Genomic DNA, 19,833 nt, shown 5'->3' on the forward strand with positions numbered 1-19,833 from the left:
ACATGTACTTAAAGAAATAAAAAAAAAAAAAAACCATTAAGAAAATCTGAAAATGTGTTCTTAATCTAGATTTTTCAGAGTAAAAAACACATATCAACTTCGTAAATGTTGGTAAAAAAGCGTGTATGCTGTAAAAGTAAATCACCACAATACCCTGTATATTAATTTACCGATGTTTGTAAGTAAATATATTACTTATCGGTTATACCTTTTTTATGGTGATATAACATAAATAAATCCAATCTGCTGTTGGCTTGGGTCTATTAAAAGCATGAATTTAAAGTACATGTAGTATTAATTTTCTTTGCAAGACAGATATGTCCTGCTACCTGCTCTATCTTCATGAAAAGGTGAAGATAACGAACAGTGATCAATCTCATAACTCCTATAAGGAATACAAATTTTAAAATGGGCAAACACCGACCCCTGCATATACCAGAGTTGGGATCAGGTGCCTAGGAGGAGTAAGCACCCCCTGCCGACCGGTCACATCCGCCAAGAGCACTATATCTTGATGAAGTAAACGGAGTAATCCGTAGTCAGAATCCGCGCATCAAGAATAACCTAACAATTGGTATGAAACACATCAGACAGCATTTGACCCATGAATGATTCTATTATTTATTGGTGGATTGATAATTCAAGCACGTAGAACTGTTTTCAAAGTGAGAGAAGTGGTAGGGGTAATCTTCTGAGAAGTTGACGTCACAATTGTCTATACATGTAATTCTTGACAAGCAAAATCAAATAAAAAAGAATGAAAATCCAAACTTTAAAATCCGGGATGGGGTGGGCGCAAGTGAAAGCACACCCACAATATTGTAATCAGAGGGGGTGGGGGCGGGGTTTAGCGAGTATTCATCCTTTTCTACATGAGTTCAATTCATTATATCAATTGGTAGGACGTTCTTTACAGAGTAATTTCAAACCACGGATTACTTGTTTACCTGATCATTAAAATATTGTTGTGACGTTAGTTCTTTGTCTTGACAGTACTTTATTTTTCATACTGTACTGAACATAGTCCAGTATTATTAAGAGCAGGCCAATATTATGAGAAGTACTGTTTTAGACAGAACATTATTTTAAGTAAGGTACAAGACTCCGATGGTCTATTATGTCAGATACGGGACTGATCACTCGCCGCTACGCGGATCGTACCAGTCCCGTATCTGACATGATAGACCATCGGAATCTTGTATTTCTTACAGATAAAGGGTTCACGGCTGTGTGAACGTCAACGTTCGTTACCTCTACTTGTTCAAACCTACATCCTTAACACTCGATATACTTTGAAAAAAGGAAATAAAAGGGAGAATAACCCAAACTATCTTACTTTGGATTGCAAAGAAAGTTTTTAATGTAGAAAATAACGGTAAATCAACACTGTTAAAAAGGGGGAAGGGGACTTTAGTTCTTGTACTAACAATCTTGCATAATATTTATAAATATATTTATATTCTCAAAAGAATCATCAGCATCTAGGCTGGCCGATTTTTGCTCAAATATGAAACTAGCTCAAACATTTTGCCATTGTTGTATTTACTCGACTTGTTATCAAAACGACACAATTTACATTTATTTTTGACAAGGGAAAGTAGGTATAAGTAGATAAGCAATAACTAACATTTACTTGTCATCTTTACGACAAATAAAAACTTGCACAATATTATGAAATAATCATATGCAATTCAAATAATTTCTAATCAGTTTGTCGAAATTTTGTAAAGTACAGGCCCTCCATAAATACTAATTCGTTATAACGAGATACTTAACTCGTTATAACGAGATACTTAACTCGTTATAACGAGATAACTGACTCGTTATAACGAGATAACTAACTCGTTATAACGAGATAATTAATTCGTTATAACGAGATACTAACTCGTTATAACGGGATACTAACTCGTTATAACGAGATAATTAACTCGTTATAACGAGATGATTCACTCGTTATTACGAGATACTAACTCGTCATAACGAGATACTTAACTCATTATAACGAGATACTAACTCGTTATAACGAGATACTTAACTTGTTATAACGGGACACTAACTCGTTATAACGAGTTAATTAAGTCGTTATAACGAGATACTAACTCGTTATAACAAGATAATTAACTCGTTATAACGAGATATTAAATCGTTATAACGAGATACTAACTCGTTATAACGAGTTAATTTTTTTTTTACTTTTTCAAATATGAGACTATCCGGCTTTCGTAGAGACATAACATCGCCAAATATAATTTTTTTTCAAGGACCCCATATATTTTCATATTATTCCTCTAAGTGTCTACACAACTAATAATATTAACGACTGGTCCGGAAATCCATATCACACATCAAACCGTCGTGCAAAAATGCAGATCAATCCGGAAATTACACATTTCCTTGTAACAATCAACGTATCAAAGTTTCAACCATGGAAAATCAATGTACCAAAGTTTTTACCAGGGATGTGCGATTTTACCTGTATATCGGTCTATCGTGATCAATATGATTCGTCCCACGATACGGCCTTCGGGCTGATATGGAGCCACTTGGGCTGATATGACATATTATACGGATTTTAGAATGTGATATGCTCTGTTGTACCATATCTGGTCGGTTTTGTTAATGCTAAGTATTTCTCAACATCATTTTACTCAGAATATTATTTTTCAAGCGATTCCTTTTTAGAATAACCCGTTTTGACTGCATGCTACTTTCAGTTAATCCTCCTACTCTAGGGATATTCAATGGAAAACTCCATGTTTGCTTGGTCTCGTGGGGATCCGGGTTAGAATAGGTCCTCAGTACCCCCTTGCTTGTCGTAAGAGGCGACTAAATGGGGCGGTCCTTCGAATGAAACCGCAAAAACCGAGGCCCCGTGTCACAGCAATTGTGGCACGATAAATATCCCTCCCTGCTCAAAAGCCATAACCGCCGAGCATAGGCCTTAATCTTGCAGCCCTTTACCGGTAATGGTGACGTCTCCATATGAGTGAAATATTCTCGCGTGGGACGATAAACAATATACAATCAATTATGTTTACTTGTTCTTGTAATAATATATGACATGAACGCAATAGTCATAAAGTTCAGTTTTAGTAGATGAGTCATTATATGCCTCCTTGATGTCCAGAAGCAAAGAGGGTTGTCTAAGATACATGTTTAATGTATTGTCAACCGGCTAACTCTTCCTAGGCACCTGATCCCACCTCTGGTATATCCAGGGGTCCGTGTTTGCCCAACTCTCTATTTTGTATTGCTTACAGGAGTTATGAGATTGATCACTGTTCGTTATCTTCATCTTTCATACATGTATGATGAACTCAGCCACACCATGGGGCCTAAACCCAGGAGTCGTGAATTTCACAATTTTGGTAGAAGCTTAGGTACTCATTCTAATCAGGCAAATGTTTTACTTCCTAGATGTCCAGACGTAAAGATGTTTATCTAATATATGTATATGACCAATTCAGCCCAGCATCGGGTCTGAACTGTATACAAAGGGGCAATGAATTTCAGAATTGTGGTAGAGGCTTGAGTACTCATTATAAGTATGCAAACAATCTCCATCCTTGATATCCAAAATTGAAGAACTTTTTCTAAGATATAATGCATTTTCAATATGTAACCGACTTAGTCCTATTCTGGAGCATGAAACCTTAATCCCGGGACCCAGGGTCATGAATTTCCCAATTTTGGTAGAGGATTCATTGCGTATCATAATCATGCAAACAGTTCGACTTGTTTCATGTCCAAGAGTGAAGAAGATTTTTGAAGATTGCATTGATTTTGATGGTATTGGTCCCACCACTCAGGTCCCGGGGAGGCAGGGTTCATAGAGTTAAAAATTGCGTTCATCTTTACTCATAGATGCTATATTCCAAAAGTGGTTAAAGTTGGTCAAGAGAAGCTGAAAATATTCAACTATTTACGACCGCCCTACGAGAAGACAAAAAACAGATATCAATAGGTGACTCAAATGACCTAACAATTATTGAAAAAGTATCCGTTCCCCATTGTATTTGTGAATTTCAGATAGAAATTAATTTCAGAGAACGTTAAAAGAAATGTGATAAGTTTTAACTGACTTTCAGGGGAGGTAACTCTTCCATAACCCTACCTTCCGAGAATGACAAGAACCATATTTGTATTTACTACAATCTGTCATTGGGAAAGCTGCTGTCTGACATGTTTCATAGTCTTTGCACACTGCTTATAACTACGGATTACTCCGATTACCTGATCAAAATATAGGGCTCATGGCGGGTATGACCGGTCGACAGGGGATGTTTACTCCTTCTAGGCACCTGATCCCACCTCTGGTATGTCCTCTGTTTACCGTACTCTGAATTTTATAAATCTTTATAGGAGTTGTAAGATTGGAGACTGTTCGTTATTTTTACCTTTTCATTGAGGGCCCTCTTGACTAAGATTTTACCAAGTAAAAGAAAAATACAGGCAAATAATTTTTCATACCTCTCCCTGCTTATCTTTGAAATTTACACATCAAAACACTTTTGTGTGTATGTTTATAATTGCCATCAAAATAAAACTTAAGTTCACCTCGCTATTCAACAACACGTAATTCAAACTCGAATTCTCAGCTATTTATTGCATATGTTAGATCGTTGTCATTGTGATGTTTGTAAAATTGGATAATAGCCATCATGTACAATTTAACTATGAAAAGTGTTATCTGATATTAATTCAATCAGAAGATTTAATCCCACTGAAATTGGCATACCTTTCGTTGTGACAGTTTTCTTTGCGGCTTTGAATTAGTGACATCTAGCCGAGTAACTGCGTGTAAACCACGATAAGTAAGGATGTCTCTACCAAAAGAATGAAAATCTGGGTCAGGGTCTGGTGCTTGGGGAGCTCTAAAGAAATTACAAATTAACTGTAAACACATCACTGGACTATCAGTTTTGTATAATTTTGTCAAAACATAAAGATGCGATATTTAATTTTGTTTTAAATTAAAAAAAAAAAAAATGAATATGTATACATATTAACTTTATAGTGAAACTGACTAATATCCCGAAATCTTGTTTCATTGTTTTAGATTTTTATTATTCATTTGACAAGGATCAGGGATGTGTGAGACATCAGTGGAAGGCTGCAAAAGCCAGGTAAGAACGACAGGAAATGATCTTAAATTTCAGAAAAATCTAAAACTGAAATCCCGTACAAATGAAAGAAAGATGTGGAAAGTTTTACTTAAAATTACGCTTTTTTCCACACCAATTTTTTCGTATGAAACCATATTTAAAAAGTATGAAACCATATTTAAAAAGTATGAAAGTAAAATTCGCTCAATGAGAAATAATTGGAAATAAAAATATTGAACAAGTAAAACTTTTTGTGCAATCTTTAGGAATTAATTTTTATTCAGTTACTGGAAATCAAGGAATCTTGGAATGAAATCGAAAGCAAAGTTAACTCCACACCAACCATGGTGTTTTCGGTGATAGGTGATTCCAATAGCTTTGTCCCTAGACCCTGGGCCAAGACAGTGTTTCAGACAGCCCTCATTGAGGCCGCCAAAAGTGGAGGAGGTATTGATATCAAACCAATATTACATACTGAAATTAAAACTTTGTTGAACAAGACTTGTCGAACAATGTGCATAGCAAACATATACATCAATAATAATAATTTATTCATTTAAAGATCAGAGTATACATGTACATTGTATGTATGGAAATTTCACTTTGTTCATATTGATTTCTTTCGAGGGTAGCTACATGTAAGCTCTCCTCGCAGTCGCCATCGGGAGGTTCCGAGTTCAATTCTCGGTCCAACGACGTTTAACATGTTCTTCTCCAGAATCGAGTATCAGAAACGAAAGACGTTTAATATAGGTAGCTAGCTAGCTAGAAAGATGGATTGTAATTTTTTCTTCGTCATGCGCACATCACACTTTCTTTTTTCTCAAATCCCTCTTTTATTTCAAGGAGTAACCAATTAATTTTAAGGATTATGATAGGTGGTGTCCTGTTGATGTGCAGTCAGATTTCGGAATTTTCAAATTTACCCTGGAATTAAAATCGATGTTTTTTCTACTAAAACCTGGTTCCCAACCCTCCTTTGACATTTTGCACAAAAACCAAAGTCATCTCATGGAAGATGATTGGTGGTATCCTGTAGATGTGCAATACGGTTTCGACATTTTCACCCTAGGGTCCACATGGGCGACAAAAGGACGTTATTTATTTTTTGGTTCGCTGGACTCCTCTTACATTTTATGCAGTTGCCAAAATACTCGTTTGAGAGATGATTGTTGGTGTCCTTTAAATGTGTAACAAGTTTCCGGAATTTACGTTTTCAACTTGAAGGGCAAATGGAGTAGTAAAACGACGGACAAAACCTGGTGCTCAGTGTATTTTGTCATGTTCACGAAGAATGTATTTGTTTTAACCATTTTAAAGACATTTGAACAATCGAAAAAATGATGGGGGTTGGGATGACCCCGATGCACCTGTCCATCAGAATACTCAATGCATTTTGATAGGTGCAGCACAATAATATGACTTAGGGGTCAGGACCTGAATTGTTTTAAATGTAAAACTTATACGGTACCAATTTTGATGCACCAGATGCGCATTTCGACAAATAATATCTCTTCAGTGATGCTCAGCCGAAATTTTTTAAAATCCGAAATAACAATGAATTTTAAGATCTATTTTAGGGAAAACAGAGTGCCAAAAAGTGCAGTCAAATATATTTCAACAATTATAGGGTTTGAGATGACCCTAGGACACTTGCCAAACAGAATATTCAATGTATCTTAACACACGCAGCAAGAATATACTATATGTATGTGGTATACAGTATGTTTTATGGTGACTATTGTGGCTTCTTTGCTAATTAGACAAGTACGGTAAAGAGTATATTCGAAGGCAAACTATTACTGTCTTATAATAGCATGTAGCTGTTACTTTTGTATTTATGTATACAAATACTCAGCCTCACACAGACACACTAGGAATACGTATGTGAAATGCGAAAGCCCTATCACCATTCACTCTAAACTAAGACCAATGTTCAAGCAAGTTTTTGTGGACAGACAGATGGACAGACCAAAAGATATGTCCTCGAATCTCCGATTACAGCAGAATTTCAGATTGCGTCCTGGAGACATGTTAATCTATCGTGGAGACGACTGGTCACTTTTCTTGTTATTATTTACCATTCCTATAGATACATGGATTCTCTATCGAGGACATGACTATGGCGTATCATCAATAGTACGCGATGCCTACAGAAAATATAGCGACTCAGAGTTTGGTTCACAAAGCAGTGGAAAAGACATCTCCAATCTTCAACGACACGTGAAATTAATTAGCATTGCTGGGAAAAGGGCTATAGTGAGTATTTATACAGGTATACTTCACGAATGGTTTAGTTATGGACACTTGATGCAAACAAGAGAAAATGCACTCACGAGTTGATATTATGTATTTTGGCTTAATTTGGTTGTGGTAAGTACAAAATAAAATTCCTAAAAGACGAGGGACTTGTACATTTCCTATGTTTAAAATTTGAAACATATCACCCTCCGTATTTAAATCTGTACAAATTGTCCCCAATGTTTTGGACTTTATTGAGAAATCATGGGAATAAATTATATTCCATACGTTAAATTGTATTCATTATACATTTGTACTTATAAAAGCATAAATTTAGGTTTCATTTTTATGTTACTGAAAACTGATTGTAGCAAGTGCTGTTAACTGCGTGATTTTATTGCTGTTTTTTTTATGATCAGTTTTACATGCCAATTCTATAATTACTTTCAACTCTAAGTTTGTATTTTTTAAAAAGACATTAATGACATAATGCAGTCAGGTTTGGACAGGTTATCTAATTAATACATTTGAACTTGTGAAGGCGCCGTCGGATTTGACACAGTGGAACTGTACCATTGATCCACGAGATAAGGAGCAGTTTTTGTTGGACTTTGAAGAATATATTTCCAACCAGGAAGTGGCCTTCTTCAGTCATTCAATTGATTTAAGTAGGTTCTCGAATACAAAGCAAATTTTTAAATGGTGTACAGAAGCTATATTCATCTGATTTCACCGATTAACTCTATTGAAAACAGTGGGTTTAATTAACACACAGGGGGAGCGATCTTTGACATGGTAAAACTAGACAAACTAAAACCTATCCTGAATCAACCACTTACTACTTTGAAACACACTGGTAATGATTGAGTTTTAGATTGTAAACTAAATGAATTTATGAGGGGTTTTAAGTACAATTTTTTTCAAAGGTGTTTTGAATTGGAATGGGAATAAGTTGCAATTCACAAACGCAGATATCATGTAGATAAGGCGTATAAATGTTGAACATTTGGTTTTTTTTAAAGCTTTTATTCAATTCTTTGTAAATACAATATTTCATAAGTAATGTTCTAGGGATATCTGTCCTCAGCAGGGGCGGATCCAGGAATTGCAGTTACGGGGGGCGCCTCTTTATGAAGCAGAGGGTCTGGGGGCCGCCTTGAGACCCCCGGTGCCCGGGGGGGGGGGGGGGGGGGGGCAGGAGGCGAAGCGCCCGGAAGCTCCTGGATTTTACAGATTTTATAGGGCTTGAAATATGTCTCCTATTTATTCACGCCTGCTAATCGATCAATTGCATAACAAGAGATTATGTATAGAAATCAAAAGAGATCGATTTCCGGTATGCAATCGATACCCAAATTTCACATGCATAGATGGTAAGTTGTCTCGATGCAAGCAATTGTTGAGATTTTAATTAAAATGTAAGAATGTGATTCGATGAGTAATTCTATTTTCTATTGTTTTACACTCTTATAAAATGCAAGGTGGTCGATTAGCGACGATTTTTGTTCTGAAGCGAGAGTCGGTAGAGCGAAAACGCTGTCAGAAAATCGTATTTACCGACAGGAATTTGTGTTTATTTCATTTTAAACATAAGTGTAAATGCTTATCATTAGTTCGCAATATTTGCAACCTTTGCAGCAAAATTTGGACTTTGATTTGTGTATTATTTAGCAAATATACGATGAAAATGACGTCGCTTATGCTCATGATGAAGATGGAGATAATCGAATAGAAACACCCGTGGGTAACCGACGATGCCCAAGTTGTAGAATACTAAATGTTAGAGACCCTAGTATAGGCGGGACCCCAGGCACATGTAGCTACGATCGCCGAGCGATAACACCGTCAGCATGTATTTAAAATTAGTCAATTTTTTTTGTTTAGCTTTCATATAAAATCTAAATGCATTTACTGTATGGCAAATAGCGGAAATCATTGTTTAACTGCATATATAGAAACCATGATTCTAAGTGAGTAGAAATGTTGATGATGTTTGATTAATACAGAAATGCCAGTTCCGGTAGCAATATTAGCCTGTGAAGGGGACATCTCTACTATCAGACACATAGCTGGCGCCCTAGAAAGAAAAATCCCCGTCATCATCATCAGGGGATCGGGGAAAGCTGCGGACCTTATTCTGGATTTTCTTGACGAGTGCGTCGTGCGTTTGTATTCTCCGTAAAATTTCGAGAGATACATGTAAAAAATATACAATTGATTAACACGTGTATTATCTATCACAGCAACGACAATCTGGTGTTGAAGGCGAGTCTACTGTTTGGTGTTCGTTTTAACAGCGAAAGCTTCAACGAACTCCAGGAATATTTGACGAGGATCAAGGACAGGAAAGATTTGGTATCCTAAATTTGTTAACTTCAGATCTCGCAATCATATCTTTCTTACAATGTATTCATTTAATGTTACCTATGTAAGTTCCAAAACAAAACCCCCACCGAATTTAAAAACGTATTCTAAAAGATGAAAAGAGATGTAATACAGGAGATATATTCTGGCGCTTGTTTAATCCAGCGAATGAAAAGAATATTCTGTTTATGCAGGTATTAGTTTCACTATATATGGCAATTCAAAACCAATAAAGTCACGACAATTCTTTTGCAAAATCCCGCTGTTCTAAATGCTGAAAACAATAAAGTTATGAAAAATATTTAACCCCCGAAAAAGTGTTGCATGTCATAGGCGTAGCTTGGGTTCGAATATTACCGAGGCAGGGGGTCTGGGGGGCTACGCCCCCCAGAAGCTATCGACATTTTAACGACGTAAAAGGTGTTGTTTTTTTTTTTACCGAGGCAGCTGTCTCGGTTGCCTCAATGGAAGCTACGCCACTGCATGTATATTACATTGGACAACATTCTAGATCAATTTATATTCTATACAACCGACGTTCACAGTCTCTTCTAATTAATGACACAGAACAGAGTGACACCGGTGTCAGGTTACAGTATAATCTGTATAATTCTTATTTACACACTGATTTTGACTACCGATTACTCCGTTTACCTGATCAAGATATAGGGCTCACGGCGGGTGTGACCGGTCGACAGGGGAAGCTTACTCCTTCTAGGTACCTTATCCCACCTTTGGTATGCCCAGGGATCCGGATTTGTCCAATTCTCTATTTTGTATTGCTTATAGGAGGTATGATATTGATCTTCACCTTAATAGGAGTTATGAGATTGATCACTGTTCGTTATCTTTACCTTTTCACTCTGTATAATGCTTCTTTCAACAAGTGCTGTTTTATAGGAGTTATGAGATTGATCACTCTTCGTTATCTTCATTTTTTCACTCTGTATAATGCTTCTTTCAACAGGTGGCTGTTTTATAGGAGTTATGAGATTGATCACTGTTCGTTATCTTCACTTTTTCACTCTGTATAATGCTTCTTTCTACAGGTGGCTGTTTTATAGGAGTTATGAGATTGATCACTGTTTGTTATCTTCACTTTTTCACTCTGTATAATGCTTCTTTCTACAGGTGGCTGCTTTTGATGTGGACAGGGATGACCCGTTAGTACTTTCGAACACTGTCGGCGAATCTATTGTTCGCTGTTGGGCAATTGATAAAACGTCAAGCGATCGGAAAACTGATGAGAACAAAGGTTTGTCTATATATGCACGTTTATTGGTGTTTCAGATAAAGCTTTATTTTTACAATGTAGGCAACATCATTGTATGGCAGTAGACATTATATTTCAAGAATTGATTCATTTCGAATCCTGAAATTATTATACCCCCCGCAACAAGTTGTAGGGGGTATACTGGAATCGGGTTGTCCGTCTGTCTGTCCGTCCGTCCGTCCATCTATAGACGCAATGGTTTCCGGGCTCTAAAGCATTATCCTTTCCACCTACCGTCACCATATCATATATATGGACTACCCATGGGATGAAGATGTTCCCTATCGATTTTGGGGTCAAAAGGTCAAAGGTCAAGCGCACTGGACATCGAAGTAGCAATATGGTTTCCGGGCTCTAAAGCGTTATCCTTTCCACCTACAGTCACCATATCATACATATGGACTACCCATGGGATGAAGATGTTCCATATGGATGTTGGGGTCAAAAGGTCAAAGGTCACGTGCACTGGACATCAAAGTAGCAATATGGTTTCCATTTAAATTCTTTAACGGCTTTTTTCATCGCATGGAACACCCTTTGGGAGATTGGGGTAAGCGGGGGGTATTCTTAGTGAGCATTGCTCACAGTACCTCTTGTTTTTCATGATATTCCTTTGTAAATGAAACTCTTCAGATATGCTGTTACACGAAATGCACAGTATTTTAATTTTTATAATATATTCATATTTCGAGTGATGGCGGTGACTTAGAACACTAACCGCTATATATAGGTCAAAAGTTATATCGCTTCATCTACAGCTGGATACTCCTCTATTATAAGTGGTCAATTTTCGAATTCTGACAGATTTATGTGCTGTTTTAATATGAAATGGTGAAGTTAACGAACAGTGATCAATATCACAACTGCCATAAAGAATTCAAAATTTTAAATAGGAAGGAAAACAGGGATCCCTGGACATACCAGAAGTAAACGAGACTATCAATACCTACTTATTTGTCAGTAGCCCACTGAAAACGGATCTACACAGAACATGCTCATGCGTATCGAATCTGCTCAGAATTAAATCGTTATAACGAACATAGAATTTGCAAAATGTTGACTTTAAAAAATCTGCTGAAACTTCTGTTTTGTCAGTAGTCTGCCTCGATTTAAAAGGTAACCATACGCAGAACAATCTCTTGCATATGGAATCAGCTGAGAGGCATAAGCACCATATGCTGGTGATAATATGTTTTGAAGTTTTCAAAATGAATGTTATATGTGCATGGCTGTACACTATGCGATATAAAAGACAGCCGACAACTTATCTTTGTATTCACTTCATCAATGATACAGACATGACACCTGACCCCCACCTCTGGTATATGCAGGGGTCCGTGTTTACCCAACTTTCTGTTTTGTATTTCTTTTTAGGAGTTATGAGATTGATCACTGATCGTTATTTTCACCTTTCACATGCATGCATATTAAACTTACACGTATTTATTTTCCATCGATATCGCGCGCGCGCGTGTGTGTGTGAATATAGTTATGATAACTTTGGAAATCATTTGAATATAGTTGCTTCGATAACGGAACACCTAGAGAACAGCCGAGACGATTCAGAGGATTCAAGCCAGGAAAACTATGTGGCAACACCATCTGTGGTTAAGGTTAAAATTCTTCGGAGGAATTCCGTTAGTCCGGAGCCAACGGAAGTGGATCGCGTTCTGAAGTGCTATAAGGAGTCCAGGCCGTACGTTCTGAATCCAAAATACGCCTCTCCTACTTCCTTGCCATTGTACTTCTATTTTGGATATCAGTTGCTGCAAGAAATAAGGATCTTGGATCAATGTGGCCACGTAAATCCTTTAGAATAGAGATTTTAAAGAATTCAAAATTGAATTGTTATACATTATTTTGTCATAGATATGTATCTTTAGACTCTTGAAAATTGCACTTACTACCTGTTTCTTACAATTATATGTTTTAGGTCACCTGAGTCAGGTAGCAGATTGCTACTAGTCTGCATCCGTCTTCGTGCGTCGAACATAAACAATAGAGTATTTTCAACATCTTCGTGATAACTACCCTTCCCAATTGTCAAATGTTGTATGAAGCATTTTTAATTAAGGGGCATAAATTGTTAATATCAGGAATCCTGCACTCCCGGGATTTTAGGGGTGAGACAAAATTTACCAATTAAAAAAATAATACTCTAGAACCGCACATCTGTAAGAAAAAGTATATGCACAGTCATGTAGAGTAGAGAAGCCTCTACCAAAAGTGTAAATTTCATGATCCCTGAGATATAGGTTATGACCCCAGGGCGATGTCAAACTTGACATATAGTGTTTATATGTAAACTTTAGTAATACTCAATGTTTTTAAAATGTAAATTTTATGATTCTAGCGGTAGGGAGTTTGGTGCCAGAGTTGGACCAAACCGGTTATCGTGATTAAATGTCTTTATCATTTGATTTTGCCGATTTTATATAAAAACAAAAATGCTTGTTTCGGGAAAACATAAAAGGATGTGCCAAAACTGTAAATTTCACAACCCCGAGGTTCTGACTCTTAGGCAGGTTCAAAACAGTCACATACTGTTCATATAACCTGTGTTATTTAACGTCTTTTATCAGGATTGGCACTATCAGGAGCGTTTGTGTTTTTTAAAGGTTTATACAGAAATTACGTAGTACCATGTGGCCTGTAGGACTCTTGTTTTTGACAGGTGCTTCTTTTCGAAGCTTTGAAATCCAACAGATGTGATTACGTCAGAGTTTTACTGGATCATGGAGTGATGTTTGAATTCCGCAACCTGTTGGAACTTTATGAACAGGTACTACATTATACTCTGCCAATAAGAACTCTTAGAACTCTTTAAACATATACCAATAAGATCTTAAAGTTTAAAATAAGCAAATTAGCTTTAAATAGTTTATGAACAATTGAAGTCCTGATATACTGCTATGAATATATTTGACCTGTTTTCAATAATCTATAATGGAGAAATTAATGAAACAATATTATACATAGATCTGTCGATGATACATGTATGATCTGAGATCTGTCGATGATACATGTATGATGGGAGATCTGTCGATGATACATGTATGATGTGAGATCTGTCGATGATACATGTATGATGTGAGATCTGTCGATGATACATGTATGATGGGAGATCTGTCGATGATACATGTATGATGTGAGATCTGTCGATGATACATGTATGATGGGAGATCTGTCGATGATACATGTATGATGGGAGATCTGTCGATGATACATGTATGATGGGAGATGTGGCTTGGTGTTTCCTGGTTCAGTGTTTTCTATATTTGTAGACAGTTTCGTGTAATGGGTGCAATTTCGAGAAAGATGACTGTCTACACACACAATGGATACTAAGGGTATGTATACTTGTCAAGGTTTGTAATATTTGATTGATACCTGTATTTACCTCTCCGTCTTATTTTGCTGTCCTCCGCGTGGTGAAAACTTTTATCACATTCGTACAGTTGTCGTTCACATGGTTTCATGTTCGACCTTTATTGTAAAGTGAATGTAATGGGCACAATTCTGGACTATTCGTTGGTGTTATTCAATTGTTTATTTGATGATATCCTGAATTATTTTCCAGTTATATATGTTGAATTGATTTGAAAAATATACGATTTGTTATATGAATTTCTAGTTGAAGTTTTCTATCATTTTATTCCATTATTCTGAGAAATAGAATATTTGTAAACCGACTGCATAATCATAACTTTCTTTCGTTATATTGGATACTAGAGAATCCAAAATTGGGAAAATATCAATACAATGTAAATAATGAATTATAATGCCTCTGATGTGATGCAATATAATGTAATTAATTATAATGCCTCTGATTTAATACAATACAATGTAAATAATGAATTATAGTGCCTCTGATGTGATACAGTATAATGTAATTAATTATAATGACTCTGATTTGATACAATACAATGTAAATAACGAATTATAATGCCTCTGATTTTTGGAGATTAGAACAGACAATAATCTATTTGTAATTAATTTCTCTTCTTTTTTCTACCTGGATATAATTCCCAGCGCTTTCCAACATTTGTTTTACAGCAGAAATGTTGGGTACGTGGGAAAGCCACTAATATATATATATATATATCTGTGTGTGTGTGTGTGTGTGTGTGTGTGTGTGTGTGTGTGTGTGTGTGTGTGTGTGTGTGTTGCTTATAGGAGTTATAAGATTGATTACTGTTCGTTATCTTCGCCTTTCGCGTAGACCTGTCCCTTCTTCCCTTCCCTTCATGAATAACGAACAGGTCTTCCCAAATATTTGACAATTTGGTTGTTCGTGTCGTTGGTTATTTTAGTGTTTTGTATACTTTTTTGTATTTGGCCTTGTATTCACGAAGTGGATCCGACACATTGTTGTTATAACGTAGAGCTGGCACATTTTGTAAATATTTCTCATATTTTTACTCTTTCGAATTCACCGCCTCAAATCAACGGATGGTGAAGTTTATGCTGATGGATTTTAAGATGTCTGAAGTAATATTCTATATTAACTGAAGTTTAAAATGATTGTAATGTTAAGTTCGACTCAGAATGCATCAAATATGGTTTTTTAATCAAAAGGCTCATAAAAGTAAATTTTCATAAAAATCATGGATTTTTTTTGGTACAATGTGCCTATTGTCTAGAAGAGAAGAATCGAGGTCTACCTCACAACTCTGCAAGAATATTTTAAAATTCGTAGTCAACACCATATCACGCTTTATCTTTAGATGGTCTTCAGGCACCCAAGACGTGGTCTCAGATTTGAGACAAAATTTTGAATTGAATTTGTGATAACTTTCATAAATTGTCACATTCATAAGATGTATTCTAAGAATGTCCCATACACCTTTATGAACAGGTTCTCTGGTACTTAACTGCTTAAATTGAATGTCTTTAGCAAATTGAAGAGGAAAAAGCGAAAATAGTCTGCGATCATGATAAATACAGATTCTTCAAAAGAGAGATACAAGAGAAAAATGAAGAAATACGACTATACACCAGAATCATGAATGGAGAAATCCATGAAACCAAAATTTACGTGAACAATCAAGAGATAGACTTGGAAAAATTAACGAAAAAGCAGAGGAGAAGAAGATTGCAAAAACTGATCAATTCCATGGCTACAAGCCGAAATGACACGGAGAGTAGTCTAAACCAATTAACTGAAGACAACGAGGACAGGGTGGCTAGAGCAGCCAGGGGACTATGTAGGAAAACTCTGGGATATAGAGGTTAGTGATAACGGGACCTCACTGTCATCTTAATATGATGTCATATCTTTTCATTAAAGATCATATATATGTTCATGGCTTGTTGACATTGTGAATCGTATTTAGAATATGAACTCAGCATGAATTTTATTGAATATATATATATTGTGGATTAGATCAATGTGTATGTTTTTAAACTTATGTAAGTACATATAAAGATCTTTCAACTAATGGTCAAATACTGGTACCTAGCGTTAATGTAAGAATATGAAAATAGAATGATTGTATAAGCAACCATTTGAATTTCTTTATTATCCTGAATCATAGTGATGCACGAAAAGGATAAAGATATATCAGATATCCTTCTATGGGCAATTTTTGCAAATCGGAAAGAGCTAGCGGAGATTTGTTGGCTTCGAACAGACGACCATCTACGTAAGTTTTCACGAATGTTTGAATTATGCACGATCGTTTGATTGCACTTGATTAGACACAGAAATTGCATTGAACTCTTAATTAAACGTAACTGCTCAAAGTGAAGTTATGTCTAATGTAAAGGACAGAGAAATTCACTATATTTGGAGGGTTGAAATCACGACATCTTGTGGAACCTACACTCCTGGCAGTGTATGAGAATGTAGGTATCCATATATGGTGAATTTCTCTGTGTAACACACACACACACACACACACACACACACACACACACACACACACACACACACACACATATATATATATATATATATATATACATATTTTCCTCTTTTACTTTGTAAAATGGAAAAATATAAAAACTGCCTTCCCCGCACGAATCAAAATGTCCGCTACACGGTGTGTTTCTTATTGTAGGATCTCTGATCTGTTGTTTATGTACACGAACACGGTCAGCCAATTTGGTTCCTGTTTGACCTATATAGTTTTCTCCACATGTAGGGCACGTCATACAATAAAGTAGATTTTTAGATTTACACGTCATAGTTGAATTTACATTGAAGTTCATTTCGTTTTTGAAAGTTATGGAGTTGCCGGTTTGTTTAAATTGGCAAGTACCGCATCGTGGATCCTCGCATTTGAAGACTGCTGGTTTTTCGGGATTTGATGTAAATTTGGCTTTAGTGAGAATTTTTTTCAAATTTGGTGGTTAACGTCTGCTGTGGAGTATATACGTGGGCTGAATGAGGTCATTTAATGTTTCTGATTGTTGAAGAATAGGGAATAACTGCTTGGCTGTTTTGAATATGTTGTGATTTCTCGGCTTGTGTGTAAGAACGAAAGGAATTTTGTTGTTGTTTCTTCATGTTGTTTAGTAGTTCGCAATTCTGTGATGGAAGTTTCTTTAGCCTTTTGTATAGCTGTTTCGATTAATTTTGGTGGATATTTCTGTCTGCATATAAATATTTTAAGTTCAGATAATTTTTGTATTTCTGCGATCCTCATCTATTACTATTGTGCAAATTCTCCGGGCCATGTTAAAAGGGATGTTTCGTTTGGTGTGAGATGGATGACATGAGTTAAACATCAAATATTGATGGGAATCTGTATTCTTGTAGTAGAGATCTGTTATGATTTTCACCCCCTCCTTTAAAATCAGGATGTCTAAAAAAGGTAATTCATTTTCGTTAATTTCCATTGTAAATCGTATGTTATCGTGTAGGTGATTCAGCATGTTGTGGAAGTGTTGTAGATCTTGTAAAGATTTGGTCCAAAAAATAAAGCAATCATCCAAATAGCGTTTCCAGTTATTCTCAATATACAGGCCAAATTCTTCTCCAAAAACTGATTTGCATTCTGTAAAAAGTTTCTCCTCAAGAAAACCCAAAACTAAAGTTGACTTTATTCTACCCCGATACCAAGGAAAAAGAATTTATTGAATATATACGGTGGGTGCCGTACGTCGCTGGTTCGACCCCGGGCTGGGGCGAAAATTTTCAGTACCTAGTTGTGATTATTTAGTGCTTTATATATATATATATATATATATATATATATATATATATATAGCGAACTGTTCATGTCGTTGGTCATTTTTAGTGCTTTGAATATCCTTATTTATTTGACCTCGTATCTACTATTAGATCCGACGCTTTGGATGTTGAGTGTTGTTGGAATTTAGTTTTAGTGCTTTATATATATTTTGTATTGAATATAGGAGTTATGAGATTGATCACTGTTCGTTATCTTCACCTTGCATATATATATATATATATATATATATATATGTGTGTGTGTGTGTGTGTGTGTGTGTGTGTGTGTGTGTGTGTGTGTGTAAGACTCTAAAGTGAGATGGTCAAGCCAAAGTGCGATGGCCACGCCAAAGTCCGATGGTGCGGAGTTCAGTGACGTTTGTGACGTCACGTCATTGTGACGTCGTGCTTAACGTCTTTCAAAATAAAACCGACGAAATGCAACACGGACGACAGCAACGGCAAGGTATACAAGGTTGAGGATGTTGAGGATAGTGAGAACGGCAAAGTACATTTGTTGTCGAACTATCTACTTCGCCCAAACATTCTTTAATTCATGATCATTTATTACTTGTGACGTACACGTAATGAAATCCTGGGGATATGCTATAATGCAAAACACTCTATACTATATGGAAAATTCTGTGTTTAATAACACGACAACTAGATGGTGATGAAATAAGTTGAACTTCTTATTTTTTATGCATGGATTTTGCACTGATATTTTAGTGAAACAACACACGTTGGTACCGTCTGTACCACAACACTGTGTCATTCACAAACCAATGGATTTCGGCGTGTCACACCATCGCACTTTGGCGTGTCATACCATCGCACTTTTGTGCATGAGTGTGGACCATCGTGTCACACCATCGGGGTTTGGCACAGACCTTCGGGGTTTGGCGTGACCATCGCACTTTGGAGTCCCATCGCACTTTGGAGTCTTACATATATATATATATATATATATATATATATATATATATAAGCACAAAAACCCAACAACATTCTACTTTCTTAAAGTGTCGGATCTGAGAAGATACAAGGCCAGTAAAGAAATTTATAAAAGCACTGAAAAGGCCACGACACTGTTGGTTATTTAAAACTCAAATTTTCGAAGCAACCTGCGTCTTTATCAAGAGACATATATTACGTAAACAAATAACACGATACTTGTCGTTTTTTCGTGTTATTTGTTTATGTAATATATGTCTCTTGATAAAGACGCGGGTTGCGTCGAAAATTTGAGTTTTAGATAACCAACAGTGTCGTGGCCTTTTCAGTGCTTTTATATATATATATAGAAATGCGCATCTGGTGCATCAAAATTGGTACCGTATAAGTTTTACATTTATATATATATATATATATATATATATATATATATATATATATACTACGGCAAGAAATACATTACTATCTGCATGTATTAAATTTAAAATACTTTACTTTATACTTGTTTTCAGTGACAGGTCTTATTTGCTCAGCAATTCTCAAGAAACTCTCAAAAAAGGCTTATTGTGTAAAAGAGCAAAATTTGGGTGCGGAATTTAATGAGCATGCCAAGTAAGTGCTTCATGTCTATAAATACAATTGTGTGTTACGTTTTATATGATCAACCTCAGAAAGAATGTACACTACTTAGTGTTCCAAACAATGCGAAAAGATGGTTT

At 36.0% G+C, this 19,833-nt stretch overlaps 1 protein-coding gene across 1 annotated transcript in view; it reads left to right on the forward strand.

Annotated features, from left to right (window-relative positions):
- LOC125651630 (uncharacterized) overlaps positions 1-19,833 on the forward strand; it is a 35,413-nt gene that overhangs the window by 6,223 nt on the left and 9,357 nt on the right. Inside the window, exons 2-14 of the mRNA XM_056165838.1 lie at positions 5,060-5,126; positions 5,390-5,552; positions 7,198-7,364; positions 7,888-8,014; positions 9,353-9,500; positions 9,590-9,701; positions 10,842-10,965; positions 12,505-12,785; positions 13,658-13,765; positions 14,268-14,333; positions 15,881-16,214; positions 16,521-16,628; positions 19,627-19,726. Of these exons, the coding sequence (XP_056021813.1) occupies positions 5,091-5,126; positions 5,390-5,552; positions 7,198-7,364; positions 7,888-8,014; positions 9,353-9,500; positions 9,590-9,701; positions 10,842-10,965; positions 12,505-12,785; positions 13,658-13,765; positions 14,268-14,333; positions 15,881-16,214; positions 16,521-16,628; positions 19,627-19,726 (1,874 nt within the window). The 5' untranslated portion in view covers positions 5,060-5,090. The remainder of the gene's footprint in view (positions 1-5,059; positions 5,127-5,389; positions 5,553-7,197; positions 7,365-7,887; positions 8,015-9,352; positions 9,501-9,589; positions 9,702-10,841; positions 10,966-12,504; positions 12,786-13,657; positions 13,766-14,267; positions 14,334-15,880; positions 16,215-16,520; positions 16,629-19,626; positions 19,727-19,833) is intronic.

This window comes from Ostrea edulis, chromosome 5, assembly GCF_947568905.1.
Source record: "Ostrea edulis chromosome 5, xbOstEdul1.1, whole genome shotgun sequence".
Lineage (NCBI taxonomy): Eukaryota > Metazoa > Mollusca > Bivalvia > Ostreida > Ostreidae > Ostrea > Ostrea edulis.